The sequence below is a fragment of the Macrobrachium nipponense genome, chromosome 8, assembly GCF_015104395.2.
Source record: "Macrobrachium nipponense isolate FS-2020 chromosome 8, ASM1510439v2, whole genome shotgun sequence".
Taxonomy (NCBI): domain Eukaryota; kingdom Metazoa; phylum Arthropoda; class Malacostraca; order Decapoda; family Palaemonidae; genus Macrobrachium; species Macrobrachium nipponense.
The window spans coordinates 3896527-3918192 of NC_087203.1; the positions used below are offsets into that span (position 1 = coordinate 3896527).

The following is a 21666-nucleotide window of genomic DNA, read 5'->3' on the forward strand; positions in this document are numbered from 1 at the left end:
AACAGTCTTTTTGAGGGTCATTTTAGACGCGAAACCAATTAGGATTTATTTTCGGTGTTTCATTCCTCCATTTGCAAGTTCTTCGTTGGACGAGTGCGTTTCGTGCTCGCCTACCGATTTGGTAGCCCGAGTTTATATCTGTGATTAGAAATTCATTTCTCGATATAATATGGTTCGGATCCCAAAATAAGGTGTAGGTCCCGTTGCTAAGTAACCAATTGGTTCCTAGGCACGTAAAAATATCTAATCCTTCGGGGCAACCCTAGGAGACCTTAATCAGCTCAGCTATCTGGTTAAACTAAGATATACTTTTTTCCCTCCATTTGCATATATAATATATATATATATATATATATATATATATATATATATATATATATATATACATATACACATATATATGTATATCTAATAAAAGGAGCCCATAAAAACACCAAATATAGGGAGAAAAATACTATATTTCAGAGACTGCTGTCCTCCCTCTTCAGGTATATGTATACATATACTATGCGTGCACGTACACACACACACACACACACACACACACACATACACATATATATATATATATATATGTGTATATATATATATATATATATATATATATATATATATATATATATGTATACTGAATCACGAAAGTTTGGAACGTGAAAAATCCATAAATAAAGGTATAAGCACGAAGGAAAAATTCGTGGCTTATACCTATATATATATATGTATGTATGCATGCATACACATATCCACACACATGTATATATACCCGCATTGCTTAAGGTTCTTTGCAGCGTGCCTTCGTCCCCTAGCTGCAATCCCTTTCGTTCCTTTTACTGTACCTCCTTCCATATGCTTTTTCTTCCATCTTACTTTCCACTAAATTTGAGTGTCGATTTCCGTTTCAGCGCTGAATGATCTCATAGGTCCCAGTGGTTGGCCTTTGGTCTAAATTCTTTATTCAATGCAGTCCAATCCATATATGTATATATGTGTGTGTATATAACATTTGTGTGTGTGTTTCGCGCATCTACGCTTCTTTTTCAACCAGTGATATACATAGTATATGAATACGTGCTTATGTCCGTCCTTGTGCGTCTGGAAGGAGACAGTTATGCGCACAGTGCAACTTGCACCTAACTAAGCTCCTTCCTCTCTCGACCTTGCAAGTTCCAAGAGGTAAACGAGTGAATGAGTTGGAGGTGATAAAACCGAATGGCGATCTCGTGTCTGACCTTGAGCATCCATGCCCCTTCCCCTCCTTCGTAAGTTCCGTCGTGCCCTTGGGCACATCAGAGCGCCTTGTTTACTCATGGCCAGTAGAGGAAAGGGTCGTAGGGAATGGGCAGGCTGCCCGAAGAATTCCTGAGCTATTCACACCCATTTACCCTTCCTTATTAATACAGATATTCCCTTCTTGTTCAATAAACGATTCTGATTTTATCATTTGTGAAAGCTAAAGTTATGGTAAGCATGTTTTTGGTCAACGTAAGCTTTAGTCTGAAGGTTTATTCTTCTTGCAAAAGTCATTCTTGGTGTCTTGCCAGGTTTCAAGCAGTATCCGCATGAACGTCCTCATATTTCATTAAAACTTACCAACCATATTTAAGCCACCGTAGGGCTTAAATATGCTGAAAATAATGCTTGTCTTTTAATATACAAACATACTTATATATATATATATATATATATTATATATATATATATATATATATATATATATATATATAATATATATATATATATATATATATATATATATATATATATATATATATATATATTGTGACGAAGTGCCAAAGTCTGGACTACACTTACCAATCACTAATTGTTACCTTACAACAGCCTTCATCACAGGTAAAATACAACTGAATACTCTAAAGGCAACAGTGATCCCTTAAACAACTTACCAGTATTGCAGAAAATCAAACTAAGTTCATTAAAACAGGTGTGAGGTAATCTCATGTGTAATTAAATTAATTAAAGGGCATAACTCCATCAGCAACTTTAACAGTCTAAGTATTTCCCTGCTTTCAAAAGTCTAAGTACTTCCCAAGTAAATTGAAGGAAAACAGCTCAATTACCACACTATGTTTCTACCTAAACGAATCATACACTTATATACTGATGAAAAAGAAAACACTTATAAAAATTTTAAATACAAAAATTTATTATTAAACTCAAAATTTATAAGTGAAATTCACAATATCAGGGAAATTAACTGTTACTTGAAAACAAAGCAAAGTATGATTAATTCTTGAATTAATTAAGTAAAATTAAATCAAAATTAATTTATCACAAAATTCAAGAAAATTTATTAATTTAATCGAAATTCAAAAGTGTTAGGCAATAATTTAAATTTGGATGTGGAATCCCTTTTCACAAACGTTCCACTTAATGAGACTATTAATATCATACTGAATAAGATTTTTATTAATGATGACACAATCTTTCATGGTTTTAACCAAAGTATTTTTAAACAGTTACTCAATTTTGCTGTGCAAGACTCGATGTTCATATTTAATAAGCGACTCTATTCGCAGGTTGATGGAGTTGCCATGGGATCTCCTCTAGGCCCCGTTTTTGCCAATTTTTTTATGTCGGACATAGAATCCAAATTTTTAAACCAGTGTGATCTCAATTTCAAACCCTCACTTTACCGTAGATACCTTTGTGTTATTTCAACACCCTTTGCAGTGTCCTTTGTTTTTAGATTTTATTAACAATGCTCACCCAAATATTAATTTTACAATAGAAGTTGAAAATGAGGGGATTTTACCTTACCTGGATTTGAAAATAACAAGATCCAATTCTGAATTTGCCACGTCCGTTTACAGAAAACGTACGTTTACAGGACTAACTAATAATTTTTATAGCTCATGTCAGCGATCTTTTAAAGTTCATACAATCCACACATTAGTTAACAGCCCTGAAATATTCATCTTCTTGGAAAATTTTTCATGATGAGACCACGTTCTTGTTAAGCTTTTTTAAGTTCAATTCTTTCCCACAAGAAATAATTCTTAGAATAATCAATCAGATACTTACCAAATTCTTTCAGCCACCATTACCTAATTTTGATGTTCCTAAGAAACTTTTATGCAACTATCCCATATATGCCTGACTTCAAATTCTCGTCCAAACTCACACGAATCATTGAACAAGAGATTCCTTTTCTCAGAGTCAAACTTATATCAAGTAAGCCATGTACAATTGGCTCCTTCTTTAACCTTAAAGACCGCCTTCAGCCCTTCATGAGATCCAACGTCATATATAAATTTACTTGCCCTGGATGTCCGGGCTCTTACGTTGGATCGACTTGGAGGCTGATGAGGGTCAGATATTGTAGCCATCTGGGTTTCAGCTTCCGTACTGGTCAGAGACTAAAACAACCTAAATTCTCCAATATCAGCAACCACACTTCTAATTGTAAAATTGAAATCCAAAAAGAACAATTCACAATAATAGATTATGTAAAAAATCCTGACCATCTAAGTACCCTCGAGTCGTTAGACATTAAGAAACTTGTTCCTTCACTCAATAGCAATACCTCCTCAGTAACTCTATACCTGGTATAGTTGACGTCGTCACCGTCAACTGATTTTTGTCTTTCAATCTTCTCTCTACATTATGGATGGTTGGTGTTTGGGTTGTTCTCTCTCTGTTAACCTGTTGTTTATGTTTTTACTTTGTTGCTTTTAATTTTTAAGACTATTTTAATATTTGTGAGTTCCTTTATTGTTTTATCATTGAACGTTATTTATGTGTCTCTCTGCTCTTTCACAGACTGATGATGCACAGAGATTTCATGTGCGAAGAATTTCATTGGTAATAAACTTGATCCCTTTTACTCATGTATTATGAACACCTTCTGAAGCTCCTATGAGATAATATCATATAATATAATAATATGATACATATATAGATATATATATACTATATAATATATTATAGAGAGAAGAGAGATAGATCTATAGAAGATCTATCTAGCTATTAATATATATAATAAGAATAACATAATAGAGATAGATAATATATATATAGATCTATAGATATATATAGATACTTATATAGATATAAGATAGATCGGATTAGAATAGATAGATGATTATATAGATAGATATATATAATACGTATAGAGGGAATAGACTCTTATAGAATAAGAGATATATAGTAGATAGAATAGAGAGATCTATCGAGAGATCTATAGATAGATAGAGCTATATATAGATGAGATATATATATTAATATTAATATATAGATATTAGGATATAGTACATAATATATATAGATATATATATATAATAGAATATATAGTATATATGATATCGTATATATATATATATACTAGAATATATATAATTATTATTATTAGATATTATTACTATTATATATCTTACTATATAGAGAGCATATATAACGTATATATTATATATATATATATAGTAATTAGATTATATAGCATAATATATATATATATACGTATATATATATATCTATTCTCTTATTATATCATATGGATGAGTTATGTATATATATATATATCTATAATCATAGTATATTAGATATATATATATAATAATATTATTGTATGTATAAATATATATAATATATATAGATATAATATAAATATATATAGATATATATATATATATTAATATATATATTATATATAATATATCATATATATATAGGCTCCTTTGTATGGATTTAAAGATGGAAAGAGAAAAGAAAACGAAAACGAAGGGGGTAAAGAAAAACCAAGTGGTATAAATTGTTAGCGAGGGAGAATGATAAGAAGAGAGAGTTCAGGAGAAGAGTGCTGGGAGAGGTTGATCTGGGAATTGAAGATGATGAGAATGGTGGAGGCATAATGCATCAGTGATCAGAAGACATGGAAAGGAGATACTAGGGAAACATCTGGAATAGTATGGGAGGAAAAGGAGAGCTGGTGGTGGGGAGAAGAGGTGGGGGAAGTGGTGAAGGGTAAAAGGGAGGCAAAGAAGAGATTTGAAGAGTCACAGCTGCAGGAGGACAGAGAAAGATTAAGAGAAAGAAACAAAGAAGTAAAAAGGGTAGGTAGACTCAAGCTAAGGCAAGAGCATATGAAGAGGTTTATAATGAACTGGAAAACAAGGAAGGGTTGAGTAAGATGCTCAAACTGTCAAAAGTAAGAAATAAAAGAACAAAGGACATCACTCATATTAAGCAAATGAAAGATAGGAATGGTACGGTCATAAAAAAGGAAGAAGACATCCTGAAAAGATGGAAAGAGTATTTCGAATAAGTGCTAAATGAAGAAAATGAAAGACTTGTAAGAGAGGATGGACTGGTAAACATGGGAATGGTAATGGGGATATCTAGGGATGAAGTGATACGAGCCTTAAAAAAGAATGAGAGGAATGGGAAGGCAACAGGACCTGACTTAATCCCAGTCGAAGTTTGGAAAGCCTTAGGAGAGGAAGGGGTAGACATCTTGTATGATCTGATGGTAAAAATATTCTAACAGGAAAAGATACCAGAAGAATGGCGGGAAAGCATATGATACCTATATTCACAGGTAAAGGTGATGTCCAGAGGAATGCAGTAAAGTTATAGAGGTATAAAACTAATGTCTCACACGTTGAAGATTTTGGAAAGAATAATAGATAGCAGGCTGAGAGAGGAAGTTAGAATAGGGAAGGAACAGTTAGGATTTATGAAGGGAAGCGGCACAACGGATGGAATATTTTGCATAAGGCAGTAATGGAGAAATTCAGAGAAAAACAACGAGACCTGCATCTGGTATGTACTAGAGTGAGGAGTAGTGTTGGAGAGACGGATGGATTTGAGATAGGAGTTGGATTACACCAGGGGTCAGCACTTATCCCATTCATCTTCAACATCGTGATGGATGTAATGACCAGGGATGTTAGAGAAGCAGTGCCATGGTGCATATTATACGCGATGACATTGTGTTGTGTTCAGAGGGGAAGGAGGAGTTGGAGGGGAGGTTGGAGAGGTGGAGAGCAGCACTGAGGAAAGAGGAATGAGAATAAGCAGATCAAAAACCGAATATATGTGTTCTAGTATTACTGAGGACGGTGGAAGTAGCATAAGATTGGGTGGGAAGAAATAAAGAAAGTACAGAAGTTCAAGTACTTAGGGGTCCGTATTAGAGGATAGTGGAAGCATGGACCAAGAGGTGAGACACCGAATTCAGGCAGGATGGAATAACTGGAGGTCTGCATCAGGGGTCCTCTGTGACAAGAAGGTCCCTCTGAAATTGAAAGGAAAGTTCCATAGGACGGTGGTCAGACCAGCAATGTTATATGGAACAGAAACAGCAAGTATGAGGAAAACAGAGGAGAAGAAGATGGATGTAGCAGAAATGAGAATGTTGAGATGGATGTCGGGAGTAACAAGGGAAGATAGGATTAGAAATGAGTGTATAAGAGGATCGACAAAGGTAGCTGAAATATCGAAGAAAATACAGCAAGGAAGGCTTCGATGGTAATGGATCACCATTGTTTACGAAGGGAGGAACGTCATGTTGGAAGGACATACGATGGAAATGGAAGTGCGGAGTAGAAGGAAAAAGGGAAGACCAAGAAAGAGATGGCGTGATTGTGTAGGGGAAGATATGGAATTGAAAGGTATAAATGAGAACGAGGCACAGGACAGAAATCGATGGAGACGACTCATTCGCAATGGCGACCCCATATAAAAATGGGTTTAAGCTAGGAAGAAGGAGAAGTTCTTTTTGGATTTCAATTTTACAATTAGAAGCGTGGTTGCTGATATTGGAGAATTCAGGTTGTTTTAGTCTCTGACCAGTACGGAAGCTGAAACCCAGATGGCCTATCAATATTCTATATAGTATATATATATATAGATAATATATAAATATATATTATAATATAAGATAATACGTATAAAATAAAATATAACAATATATTATAATATATAATACACATACGTATATATATAATATTAACATAATATAATAGATAATACATAAATAATATAATAATATATAATGGTATTGGAAATTGTATTTATTATAACTACCGATATATATATATGATAATATATATACATATATATATATATATAGTATAATATATATATACGTATATATAATATATATATTATCTATCATATATAATATATATATATATATATATATGTATATGCATATGTATATATATATATATATATATATAGATTATATATATATATATATTATTATATATATTGTTACCAAGTGCCAAGTATCAGGTTATACGCTTACCATTCATTTATTGTTACCTCACAAAAAGCCAGACTACTGAACCCTCATCACAGGTATTAAATGACTGAATACTCTAAAGGCAACAGTGATCCCTTAACAACTTACCAGTATTGCAGAAAATCAGACTAAAGTTCATCAAAACAGGTGTGAGGTAATCTCATGTGTAATTAAATTAATTAAAGGGCATCACTCCATCAACAACTTTAAAAGTCTAAGTATTTCCCTGATTTCAGAAGTCTAAGTACTTCCCTGGTTCTAAGTCACTTCAAGTAAATTGAAGGAAAGCAAATCAATTACCACTCTATGTTTCTACCTAACATAAATATAATCAAATGCAAATATACTGGTTAGAATAAAAACACTTATAAAATTTTAAATACAAAAATTTATTATTGAAACTCAAAATTTAAAGTAAGGAATTCACAATATTCAAATTCAAAATTATGGTTACTTTGAAAACAAAGTAAAGTTTTAATTAATTTCTTTTGAATCAATTAAGTAAAATTAAATCAAAAGTTAATTTACCATCAAAATTCAAGAAGAAAATTAATTCCAATTGAAATTGCAAAAGTGTTAGGGCAATAATTGAAAAATTAGAAAGTTAATTCACAAGTGGCTTAAACAATAATAAAACTTGGATAAAAGAATTCTAAGTAAATGAAGATTAGAATTTCACAAAGTGTTAAATTTAATTAAATGTGCAATGTTAAGCAATAAAATAACTAGTCATAATTGTGAATGTAAATGAAAATACAGAAAAATGTGGACAGTATCAAAATAAAAAGGCACACTTCAACAAGAAAATGAAAAATTGCACAAAATGAAACAAACACAAAACACAAAAATTTGCAATGTGTAAAAGTGGAAATCTTTTCACTCAAAACATTGTAACCATCAGTTTTTACCAAACCTTCGTAACCATCTGTTATTAGTTACTAGTTAACCACTGTTCCTATCAGTTATTAGTTTCTTACCAAACCATCATAACCATTAGATATTAGTTGCAACTAATAAAAAAATAACACACTTTACCTTTTTGGTATACCAACTTCTTTCTTTGCTGCAATCTTGTTTCACTTTACCAAACCCAGGCGCCGTTACAACAACAATGTTTGTTCAGATTCCACAAAAACACTAAATAACACTAAATAAACTCTAAGAAATATCAAATATGAAATTCTCAAGTTACGAGTGACCAATTTACGTTACGTTAATACAATCTCAAGGATGTCGAGGGAGAGAGAGAGAGAGAGGAATTCTCTTCCTTTGCGGAAACTGGACAGGGGAGATGACAAAACGTTTTGAGACAATAATGCTTCCATAAGCTTCGAAATCTTACGCAACTTTACTCACAAAATGTGTAACCTGCACGTGGCTCTCGGTAAAGACATACACGTATGAGACGATTCTGTTAAAAAAAAAAGACACGTACTCTACTGGATCGACATGAAGGAGAAGCCCTTATCACACATGATGACAGATTCTCAAAACACAAATGAAGTCTTGAGCTCGCTTATCAAACGTGTTGACAGATTAGGAAAGCAAACGGATCTCGCAGTTCCTCCAATCTCACAGTGCTGACATAATAGGGAAACAATCGTAGTTTTGAACAGACAAAGAAAATCTCTCTCTTTTTACATTCTACGTTATATATATCCTTTTACAATATGTTATGCGAAATCTGAACACACATTTTAAACATCCTATCTCTAAGCTATCTAGGAATCTGAAAAAATGTTGCACAATTCTACATAACATTTTATACAGTCACAGAGGAGATATATGCATTTCGAAAGTAGCAATATAAAATAATAATATATATAGATATATATGTATATATAAATAAATATAAATATATATATATATATATATATATATATTTATATATATATGTATATTATATATATATATATATATATATATATATATATATATATTTATATATATATATATATATATAATAATATATATACCTATATATATATAGGAGCTTCAGAAGGTGTCCATGATACGATGAGTAAAAGGGATCTAGTTTATTACCAATGAAACGTTTCGCGCATGAAATGTTATTTCGTTTACCATATGACAGTGAACCGTTCGTTACTCTTTGTTTGCCCAATTGTAATGATTCTCTTGTGTCGTTTGATGCTATTATAAACACATATATGACCCAGTTTTGAATGAGCGCTTATAACTCCAAATTATCTATAATGAAGAGCCGTGAGTTTGAGTTTTCTAACAGTCCATTGTCGTGTCACTTTCAACATTTGATGTGGTTTGCCGTTTGTTTACTAATTGCCAGTAGTTGAAAGTTTCATTTAGATTGCAGCCCTTCATAAGGGAACGGCGAATCAAGTATCAGATTATCTCTGTTACTCTAGAGGTCGTGCCCTGTCAGTGTCAGTAAAGCCACCAATCTCGACCAAAGTCTCGTTAGCTAAGCAAGAAATAGTCTCCCAAGTTTGATAAAGAGGCCTAATGCTGTTTCTGAATCCTTCCTCAGACCTTCAATTCTACGAGGCAGCGAGTGGATGGGCTTGACATTCCACCGACGCTTCCTACCCGTGGGAAGTCTCCCGAGCGTAAGGCGCAGCAAGCCAAAAGCAAGTCCAAATGGCGCGAGAAACACCAAGAGTTCCTCAGGGCTATACGTGCTGCCAAGGGTATGGAAGGTAAGTTTCTACGATCAGTGACAGAGAGAGAGAGAGAGAGAGAGAGAGAGAGAGATTGTTACTAAAAGTAGATCCCACTATTCCCCACAGTCGTAATCATCAGCACAGCTATAATATTGTGATTCCATTTCCATGGGTCCGGAAGACTACGTATTTTAGTTAGTGAACGGTGCATATTCAGAAAATCACTGGTTAGGGCTGATTCTTGCTCCACGATGCTCGGTTTGATATCTGGCTTTGCTTCAGGGATCTGTTGTGAGAGAAAAATCTCATTTAGTACTCCGTTCGGCGAACTAGAACTGGCGGTAAATGGAGTGAGATAGTAAAGTACATAAGGATGAAGCTTAAATGAAAAATGAACAATTATTTATGATTGTGGTTGAAATGAAACCCCGGTTCAGCTTTGTCTCAGAGTGAATTCATTTGTAGGCAATCATTGTTTCTTGACTGTCACTGTTTTATAATCGGTTTTTATCTTCCTGTTTTATGATTGTCACTTTCAGTTTCAAGCAACAGAGCAGTATGGAAAGCGTGGTCTTCAAGCCCTTCACCACGCGATCGCAGGCCCGATCAAAACTGATGGCGTTTTTCAGTTGAGTAAATCGATCTTTCTCTTCCAGATGACGAGGATGGAAATGATGGCCCTCCTGCACCCAACATCCCGTCCGACTATGTGCAATGCCCGCAATGCGAACGTCACTTCGGCCCCAAAGCCGCCGACCGCCACATCGAATGGTGCAAAGAAAAGGCGACTCGGATGCCCAGGTCGCCTGCTAATACCCAAGCAGCTCAACGGCTCAAAACGAGAACGAAGGTCAGTGTTCTTTTTTTCTTTCCATGATGCAGCCATTGTTGTTCGTCGATCAGTCAGTCTTAGATGAAGCTAGTCCTATATGCCAGCAGGGGCCTTAGCTTCATTGCGGCCCAATTGTAGCGAACAAAGTACATAGTAGGTGGTCTTCAGTGCTCTGTACAGCCAGAGAGACGGCCGCGTAGGGTAACGGTGGTATATCCACTGTTATGCGACTCGATAATGAATAAAAAAGAAAAAACAATGCATAACGCCAGCTGTGAACTTTGTCTTGCTGTCATTCAGTCTTGAGGATGAGTCTACGTTTCAGTGAACTGCTGCTGATAAACTCAGTGATCAGGATCTTTGGCTCGTTTAACAGAAGTGTTCCCTTCTCTTTTATTTGACTTCAGCTTGGCATTTTTTTAAGAATAACATGAGTTACCTTTTTCAGACCGTTAACTATATCAGTGTTGTTTTAGAGAATTGTAGTAATCCCATGTTATACATTTTTTTTCTTTAATTTGTAATGCATTGGAGCTGAGAAGTTGAGTATTGAACCGATCTGTTCCTTGTTTTCGTGGGATGTATCATGAGAATCAGTTATGCTTTATTTGGCCTTGGAGTGTTGTTTCCCGAAAACCTTTTAACTTGGCATTCATGATGAAATGTTTGCCTGTTCAGAAAGAAAACGCTGTCAGCTGTCAATAGGCTACTTCCTTTTCGAAGAGAAAGTATCCTTGTCATTGGGCAGTTTCCTTTCACTAGACATTAATTAAGTGCATCGAGTTGGCTATATTCACTGAATTATACATTCGAAAAGTAAACCATTTTCCTAGGTGTACTACAAACTGCAGCTTCCATAAAGGAATGCCCCATGTCTGCCATCCCTCTTAGTCCGATGCGACTTTTTCTTTTGGATCATTATACTTATGCGATTTAGCTGGAGCAGCAGTCCTGGGCCTGCTTAATAGTCTTTGCCTTTTTAGTCAGTAGGTACATAGCTGAAGCGCACAATGCTCGGAAATACTCCATTTGTGAAAGCTACGGTTTGTATACATAGGAAAAATATAATTTACTTTTAAGGATGGTATGCTTATTGAAACTGGATATTAACATATTCTAGAAAGAAATGAAGGTCAAATTTAACAGTTTGGCATCATGGGCATTTTGTTTTCCCGATAGTTTTCCAAGTGGTTTTGGTGAATTTGGAATAATTTTCTTGGGAAACAAGGGATTTTGGGGGCCAGAAACGGATGAAAATAAAAACAGGGAAGCATCCTGACCTACTCTAACCTCAGTCCTTAAGGGCCGGGCAGGAACTGGGGCTGGGGGGGAGGACTGAAGGGATGCGTATTAATCTACCTCCACTAATCTAGCTTAAGTAGGCAAGGTCCTTCCATACCCGGTGGGTGAGGGGTGTGTGGTGGGTTGGTGTTGGTTGGTTGGTTGTCGGGAATGATCATTAAAGTGTTCCCGATGGAAGTGACTTTCCAAATTACTCGAGACAACATAACTATCGGAAAAATCACATTTCATTTCCGATTTCAATTATCAGCAGCAGCATATAACATTTCACTGTGATTGTCAAACCCCGTAATGTATCTTTATCAAGCATTGAGACCGTCTAGTTATGCTACTAAAGTAAAATGAATACATATTGAATTAAATTAATTTCAGTAGTATCTAAAAGATCACGGCGTTTATATTATTTTCACAAGGATAAGGCACATATTCCTGCCCGAAGAAGATCAACTTTCAACACAAGATCTTAACAGTTTTTGGGGAAACTTCAATATTTGCAGGACTTAAAAAACCTTCATTTGTTGCTCATTAATTGTAAGTCCAGCTGTTTTTTTTTCTTTCTTTCCTACTCTGACACTGAGAACGGCCAGAACTGGAAGTAAGGCTCATGTTTAAGCGTGCGGCTCTTCCGGTGACAAACACTACTTCCTTTTGTAGAGCGAAGGATTATGCGCATAATCACGCTGAAGTGTGTTGCAGTGTGGGTGATGTTTTTCACGAATGAAAACTATTTTTCTTGATCTCTGAACGAAAATTTCTTTTCACACGTCTTTGTTCGTAACTTTATTCATCACGGTTATTAACCGCTAATGAAGACAAATCTTGAGGAAGTTTGTCATAATTCCTTTGTCTATTGCAGCACCCAAACTACAGCAAAAGCATTTTCGACAGACTTTTGAAATGACCTAAAAGTGTGTGATCTCTCATCTAGTACTATCAGCCAAAACATCAGTGGTGAATATATTATTCTAACTATATTTAAAAGTTTTCTTTATCATTCGTGAGTCAAGTAGTCGCAGACTATATTTATAGACCTCTGAAGTCAAAAGTCACATGTGAATAAGTCTCCTACTGCAATTTGAAAATGACCTTTGAAAAGTTCGCCTCTGTTCGGTAACCTATACTATGCCGCAGAGTTGTCACTTCATCATTGTGGACCTGACATTCGTCTCACTGCCTCTGTCACTGGACTGATTTGCACTTGCTCGGGGAGTAAGTCTAAAAAATACTTTGTTGTTGTTGTTGTTGTTTTAATATAGGATACCTATGAATTATTTATTAGAATGAAGGTGTAATAAACATATAATGTGCATGTTAATAGTACAGAACAATTATTTGTAGTAAAATATAGTTTTAATTTTCATCGGTGAAACAACGCTCTACCTGATCGTAGATTTTAGCATGTGCTTCGAGTAAGCTGGAGGTCGGATCACGCCTTGATGCTGGAGAAACGGCCCTCTAATAGTACTTGCCTATGACAAATATAATTTCGTTCTGAATTTTTAGTTTTCTGTAAAAGAAAACGGTCGAGGTGGCTTTTTGTCTGTCCGTCCGCTCTGCACTTAGATCTTAAAAACTACTGAGGCTGGAGGGCAGCAAATCGGTATGTTGATTATCCAGCCTCTAATCATCAAACATACAAAATTGCAGCTCTCTAACCTCAGCAGTTTTTATTCTATTTAAGGTTATAGTTAGCCATGCTCGTGCATCTGCCACCACTATGTGTTCCAACAACAAAGCCCGTCAACGGGTTGTGGCTGAAAGTTCATGGGCTATGGCTGAAAGTTTTATGGGCTGTGGCTGAAAGTTTCATGGGCCGTGGATGAGAGTTTCATACAGATTAAACACTTTACAGAAAACTCGATTACGCCATGTCTTGCACACACATCTGAACATTAAGGTCCAAACAATTTTCTAATACAGCTGATAAATATAACTTAGTTTTACCAGACCACTGAGCAGATTAACAGCTCTCCTAAGGCTGGCCCGAAGGATTAGATATTTTTTACATGGCTATGAACCTTATAGTTACCTAGCTACAGGACCTACAGCTTATTGTGGGATCCGAACCACATTATAACGAAAAATTAATTTCTAATCACCAGAAATAAATTCCCCTGATTCCACGTTGGCAGAGAGAGGAAACAAACTGGTGACTACCGAATCGGTAGGCGAGCACGTAACCCACTCGTACAAAGAGAAATTAATACAGCTCATTATTGTAATGAATAATGAATACGAATTCCAGTTACTATAGTATGATTGTGACTTTTATTTCAGAATTTATTAGAAGAGACGTTAATCTGTGGCAATCACTGGTCTAAAACAATCCGTAGAAATTCAAATGTGTGATCCCACGCAGCCTTGCCTCTTGGGCGCCTTCTCCGGACTCGTGCACCGGTGGGCGCAATGGTGTGAGTGTGAGTGTGAGTGTGGTGTACGCGTGGGTGCACGCGCGTGCGCAAGAAGTTATTTTCTCTTGTTTGCTTCTCTAAAAGATTCCTTGCGATTCACCACGACTGTCAAGTGCTATTTTTCATGGTCGTTTCATTCACTTACAACTTATTTATTCTCGTTATCATCTCAAATGTGCCTTTATTGTAATATTTCCTCACTTCTTTGCCATCTGAGCATAGTTACTGAAGGCATTAATTCATTACGTTCTCTGGTACAATACACAGATTCAGTGGCGGATCTAGAAATCTTTCATAGGGAGCCACGTAGGATTCTATATATATATATATATATATATATATATATAATATATATATATATATATATATATGATGTGTGTGTGTGTTGTGTGATATATATATATATATATATATATATATATATATATATATATATATATGTGTGTGTGTGTGTGTGTGTGTGTGTGTGTGTGTGTACACATACGGTACATATACATCAATATTCATGTATGTATACATACACACACACACATATATATGTATATATTATATAGATATATATATATATATATATATATATACAGGCACAATTTACATCAATGCACATATTATATTGTCTATACTGAATTACAAGGAGTTACAAGGATTAGGATCCGTGGAGACATCATGTACTCACTTATCTTTAGGAGCAGGTTTTACAATTCATTCACAGTGATCTAATGATTTTGTCTAGCTTTCTTTTGAACTATTCTATACTGCTGCTGTTTACAACTTCTTGTTGCAGTTTATTCCATGTGTCACATATCTTGTAAGTGAAGAAGTTCTCATAGTATGATGTGCTGTATCTCTTCAGTTCTAGTTTCCATCTATTATTTCTTGTCTGGTTTTCGTTTAACGTGAAGGGGTTACTGTCTACTTTTGTTATGCCTTTCTGTATTTTGAATGTCTCTATATTAGTTCTCCTCGTAATCGTCGTTTTTCTAGGTCATACATGTTCAGGCTCTCTAGTCGTCTTTGGTAACCAATTTGCCTGATGGATGGAATTAACTTTGTGTCTCCTGCTTGTGCCCCTTCTAGTCTATTTATGTCCTTTCTTAGTGTTGGTGACCAAAACTGTGCAGCATATTCAAGATGTGGTCTAACTATTGATGCGTAGCGTTTCCTTGTTTCTGTATTTGAACTGCCTCTTTATGTATCCCACTAGTTTCTGTGTCTTCTCAGCTTTTATGCATTGTTTTGTGGATTTTAAGTCCTTGGTAATAATAATTATGTCATTCCCAAGCAGCATGTAGTATTCGTAACACTTTACATTTATCGAGGTTAAAAGGCATTCGCCATATTTTTTACCACTCTCCTATTTTCCTTATATCATTTCTTAAACTTACCATTGTATCTGGGTCTGCTGCATCTACACCTAGTTTGGGTCTTCTGCAAATTTGGCTATTCTGCTAGTTAAGCCTACATCAGTATCATTAATGTAAATAATAAACAAGAGCAGGCCAAGGACATAACCCTGAGGAACTCCGCTTGTCACATCTGCCCATTGTGATTCTTCACCAGTTATTACGACTCTGTTTCCTATTAGTTAACCAGCCTTCGATCCAGTCTGCTATTTCTCCTACAATTCCTAAAGCGCTAACTTTTGTCATTAGTTTCTTGTGTAGAACTTTGTCAAAGGCCTTTTGGAAATCTAAGTAGAGTATATCTATTGCACTACTACTGTTGTAAATACCAAGCATGCTATCAAAAAACTCAGAAAGGTTTGGCTGTGTAACAACAAGTTGTTTCTATCAATGTGAGTGTGTGTGGTGTGTGTGTGAGAGAGAGAGAGAGAGAGAGAGAGAGAGAGAGAGAGAGAGAGAGAGAGAGAGAGAGAGATTATAATTCTGTAGATTGTTATATTGTTTCCAACACCTGTAACTCGCAAAGAAGTAGCAGGTGAAGTTTCTGTGGCAACTATAAGCATTAAATGCATGCATAAAAAACAAATTATGTAATTTTGTTCTCGGTTTTTCTATCAGTATTTTACTTGTTTGCAATGGGTACACATTATCAAAATTTAACTATAGCTTTGAGATTTACACATTAATCTATCCATGGGGGGGGACGTGACCAGGTCCCCCCCTTCCCCCTTAAATCCGCCAGTGCGTGACAAATTTTGTCCACTGTCTCTCTCACTAAAATGGGAGTTTCTTCCAGAGTGACGGCTGGTAAAGAATAACAGTATCGGCCCTCTCTCTCTCTCTCTCTCTCTCTCTCTCTCTCTCTCTCTCTCTCTAACAGGCCCTAATGAATACACGTATAATTATATGAGAACGTTGGTCATTACCATGAGGCGGGGGGGGGGGGGGGGTTGTTGTTGTTGGGGGGACTGTCCATTAATTATCTTTTCTTTCCATCCTCCTCTTTTAATCTTGCTTCCACATCGACTAAGAAATATTTAGCCTTTGTTTGTTATTACTCATACTCTTGCTTGATATATATATATATATATATATATATATATATATATATATATATAATATATATATATATTTGTGGGATGTGTGTATGTACGTGTGTGCGCTTGCTTGCTTGCGTTTGTTAATGAGGACGGTTTTCTTGAGAACAAGGCGACACTATGCCACTGCGACGTTGATCATTTAATTACAGACTATTTGGAGCCCTGGCTGAGTGCAGGATACCTTAGCAGCCAGACGCTCATTGTACCTTGACTAGGAAGGAGACGCTCTCGTTGTCAGATGACAGTTTGCCTGAAAATATTTCCTTCTATGTTACGGTAGAGTACAACTAGTGGGAGTCTTTGTAGAAAACGATGCTGGATGGCCTTTTACATTTGCTAGTTAAGCAGTGCCTGAGCAGACTGTGCCGATTATTTTCTTTGTTGGTTATCATGTCACTTTATTTTTATTTACTCTAACCATGTAGCAGTCTTTCTGCGAAGATGAACCGCAACGAGCCCATGTTTGGAATTTGGGTTCCATAGCATCTCTTCCGGTCGCCTTTTCGACCGTTTTCCTAAACAGAAGCCGATGAGAGGAGCAGCTTCATTGGCCAGGCTCGAGAAGAAAGAAAAGAAGTAGAAGAGGAACTGTGGCTCTTGAGTGATCTAAGGTTGTGAGTGTCACGAAAAAATGCTCAGTTGTAGAGAGAAACGAAGCCACAGAATCACGCAGTCGGATAGTTACGCCCCATGGGAGGCGCTTATAGCCCGACAGGTGTAACTACGCTGTCTGATAGGAAGTGATTCTATCACTGAGCTTCATGGAAAACTATCTGATGTGGCACCGATAGAAAAGTGAGGGGCAGGCGGCTCACCTGGCTGCACAGGAGGAGAAGAAGACTCACTGCATGGATGGTACTATATAGTACGGGTAGGGCAGTTCATCCGTGAACACTCTTGGATTCGCTCCTGTCCCGAATGCAAATGACGGGAGTCTAACTTCCCCAGACAAGAGCAGTACTACAGTACTCCGAGCAGGAACAGCTAAGGCCAGCGTGAAGCTTAAGTAACTTAGAACAATTCCTGTAATTTGACTCTTAACAACTTTAGACGTCATTTATCTTTTCAGTTCTTATGTCTATCTTTATGCTAGTCATGTGGTGCTGTCATGCTCTTAGTCATTTTTTGAAAGATATTCTAATTTCAGGAAATTTACAAGAATAATAACCGAATTGATTTTCTGCCGAATAGAGTTGGTTCGTGCCGAATAATATTAGGGATAGTCGAATTCAAAGTGGGTTTGGGAGGACTTCTTCAGAGGTGGTGGAAGGGTGGACGGACGGACGGACTGCGTCCCTCTCGTTGGTCTCCGAGGTGTGTGGTCGCGTCTCGACTTGAATATTCTGCGCTTCATTTGCTTCATTCAGGGAGAAGCTGCCCGATGCCAGATTCCCCCATCACTGAATGACTGAGACTGACTGCTTCGGACTGACTATACTCTTGTTTTTTTCCATCTGTCCATCAGGCTGTGGTGTTTGCGCATGGTAACACTGCGTCCCGGGCTTTATATAATATCCTATTTCGAATATTAACGGTATAATTCGCATACAGTAAATTATGAAAACACTTTTCAGTTGCAAATGTACACCCAGATATCCTTTTATTTACTTAAAATTTAGACATAGCGTAACTATTTAAAGCCCGGAACGCAGTGTTACCATGCGCGACCACCACAGGCGGATGGACAGATGGAAAAAAACAGAGTATAGTGACTGCTGGCTGGCTGTTCACCCTCGAGACGTGGCCGCCATGTCACGAAATACATTGCATCTTCTGCTGAGAACATAATTGTAGGTTTTTAATACTATTTTAAAAGATAGAGGAACCCTTTCACTTTTCTCCTTAGGATTTTAAAGGAATTCTTCATGTTGCCCAAGAAATTTACTAGGAGAGTGAAAGTCATGTTGTTGAGACTTTGCTGGAAGGAAGAAAATCGCAGGTTTATTGCATTAATTTGTTAGCATCTCACAGTAACTCCTTCTTGCATATCTTATATATGTATATATCTATATTTATGCATATACATACATATATGTGTATATATGTATGTGTATATGTATACATATACATACGTATATGCATATATTACATATTTATATATTATATATATATATATATATATATATATATATATATATATATATATATATATATATATATATATATATTAGTGTAAAGCCACATATATGATTGTGATTTATATATGTATGTGTGCAACATGAGCGCACATAGACACGTGTACGTGTGCGTGTGCATGGAAGGCCCAAAATAAATTGTGCCAGTACACTCGAATATCTGGGTGAAGAGACGGGCGAGTAGCGCATTTGTGTTGACCCTCCCTCACTCCCTCCCTCCCAGAGAGCGAGAGACCGGCAGAGGAGAGTCAGAGCCAATATCAGGAATACAGGAAATGTTTTCTCGAACACTTACTACTCACAGCTAAACCTTAATTTAAACTGAGATTACGCCACGAATTATTTGTCAAAAACATCCTCTTTTACTAATACACAAGTGGTGGGGCTATAACAAAACGTACATGACTAAAAATCTCACCAAATAACACACATATATATATATATGTGTGTGTATATATAATATGTGTATGTATGTATATATATATTATAATAATATAATTATATATCTATATATATCATATATATATATATATATATATATCTATATATGTTTGCCTCAGTAAAGGGTCCGAACAGGACCGAAAGTACTTGGCCATCTCGTTTTTTCATTTTTTTCCTTCGTGGCAAAAAACCTTTATTTATACATAGCATCACGTTTTATATACTTCGTGATCAAGTTATTCATATATATATATATATACAGTATATATATATATATACATATATATATATATATATATATATATATATATATATATATATATATATATGAAATTATGTATATATGCATTGTCAGCGTTCCTGAGCAAGCTGCTGCCTTGCCTGCCAACGACTCATTAACGTGACGACACGGGGGCCACGAAGCGAGCGAGTAGAAGGCTGCGTGTACACGGGACCTGAATCATTGCCGTTACTATTAATATGACAGTACTAGTAGTTAAACCAGACCACTGAGCTGACTATCATCTCTTATTGGGTTGGTCCGAAGGATCAGAATGAAATACCAGTTCTAGGCCATTGGCCAAGCACTACGACCAAATATGTAGGCCATTCAGGGTGGTGATAAATGATTTTTTTTTTTACCTGCACAAAGGCGTGTACTTTTATTCTGGAATACACGCACACATTAAATACATTTACGCATGTTTGCATGCACACTCACACACAAAATAAGTTAAATAAGATTTGTAAATTTCGTTTTTTTATTTATTAAACTCAGAAAACAGGATTTTACGTTTCAATTTATTATTTATTGGTTCATGTATTTTGCCATTTATCAGCAATAATTGTTTTTATATGTCTTATAATCAGTGATAAGGATGTTTACCTTTGTTCTTGTCGTGTGGACTGCTTCTTTAGGTGCTTTATCAGGCTCTTCGTTTCCTTTAATCCCCACATGGGCCGGGATCCAACATTTTTTTTCATTATTATACAGTTTGTGAAGTTGAAACTTGATCGCCTGCCAATATTTCCTTTATAATTTTGATGGCTCATGCGATTGCACGCGGCACTGCTCTGAAGGTTGAGGCATTATTAGGTAAAGAGAATTGATATGTCTTGTTCTGGGACGTGGCTGCATGTTGTGGTTAAGAAAGTAAGGTGATTTCGTGAGAGAACGAGTTTTGTGTTTTCCCGCGCAGTGACGTCACTTGGAACCCAACTGAATACGTGGCAAGAGGTTCATTGACTCATGCTGTTTTGGAGGGATTCGCCGATCTTTTAACATTTCAATCAGTTGATAAGGGACAACAAAGATGGTGGTATATATGTGCTGTGTTTGGTTACAATAATCATGATCGCCATCGCCAAGAAAACGGCTTTCATTTTACAGATTTCCAAAGGATCCATCTCTTTGTAAAGCTTGAGTTAATCTGTGCAAAAGGAAAAATGATTTCAACGTGAAGAATGCAAGAATAAGCGCCATTCATTTCGTCCCTGGTGATTTTGGAGAAAGCCTTAGACATATACTTTTAGATTATCATCCTAAAAATGCACGCAAACTGAAAGATACTGCTGTGCCTACTCAACACATGTGTATTTAGGATATAACGCCGGGTAAATATTGTTTATTTGCTATTTCGATAGAAGAATATTTTAGTTGGCTTAGCCTATTTTGGAAGTGAAATTACGTAAGACACACACACACACACACACACATCTCAAATGAAAATGGTTTGGTTTATTATCAGCTGACTTTGGATACAAAAATTTTGATTATTCTGTTTATAAAGCATGTTTATAAAGCTTACAATTCAGATCTTTGTATCTCTTCTTTTTGTATAATTATTTCATTTTGTAAGCCTATATTCATGCAACACTTTTGCTTGATGATTGATATAATTTTCACGAAAGTGATTTTGCTGAAGCCAATTATCAATTCTCTCATACTGTTTGTTAACTCTTTGTTGCTATTAGGCCCATTGCTATAAACTAAAATACCTAGGCTTATAGCATATAGGCGCATAGGTCTAGCCTAGATTTTTTATGGGACAAGGAAAATTTATGACAGGACTCTCTCTCTCTCTCTCTCTCTCCTCTCTCTCTCTCTCTCTCTCTTTTTGTCAATTCGTGGGTTAATAG

General features: G+C 35.9%; 1 protein-coding gene across 8 annotated transcripts in view; it reads left to right on the forward strand.

Annotated features, from left to right (window-relative positions):
- The window catches only part of LOC135222589 (filaggrin-like), a 138154-nt gene that overhangs the window by 86195 nt on the left and 30293 nt on the right, over nt 1-21666 (forward strand). For all 8 annotated transcript variants that reach the window (XM_064260662.1, XM_064260670.1, XM_064260669.1 and 5 more), the window contains 2 exons: nt 9771-9939; nt 10560-10753. In XM_064260662.1, the coding sequence (XP_064116732.1) occupies nt 9771-9939; nt 10560-10753 (363 nt within the window). The remainder of the gene's footprint in view (nt 1-9770; nt 9940-10559; nt 10754-21666) is intronic.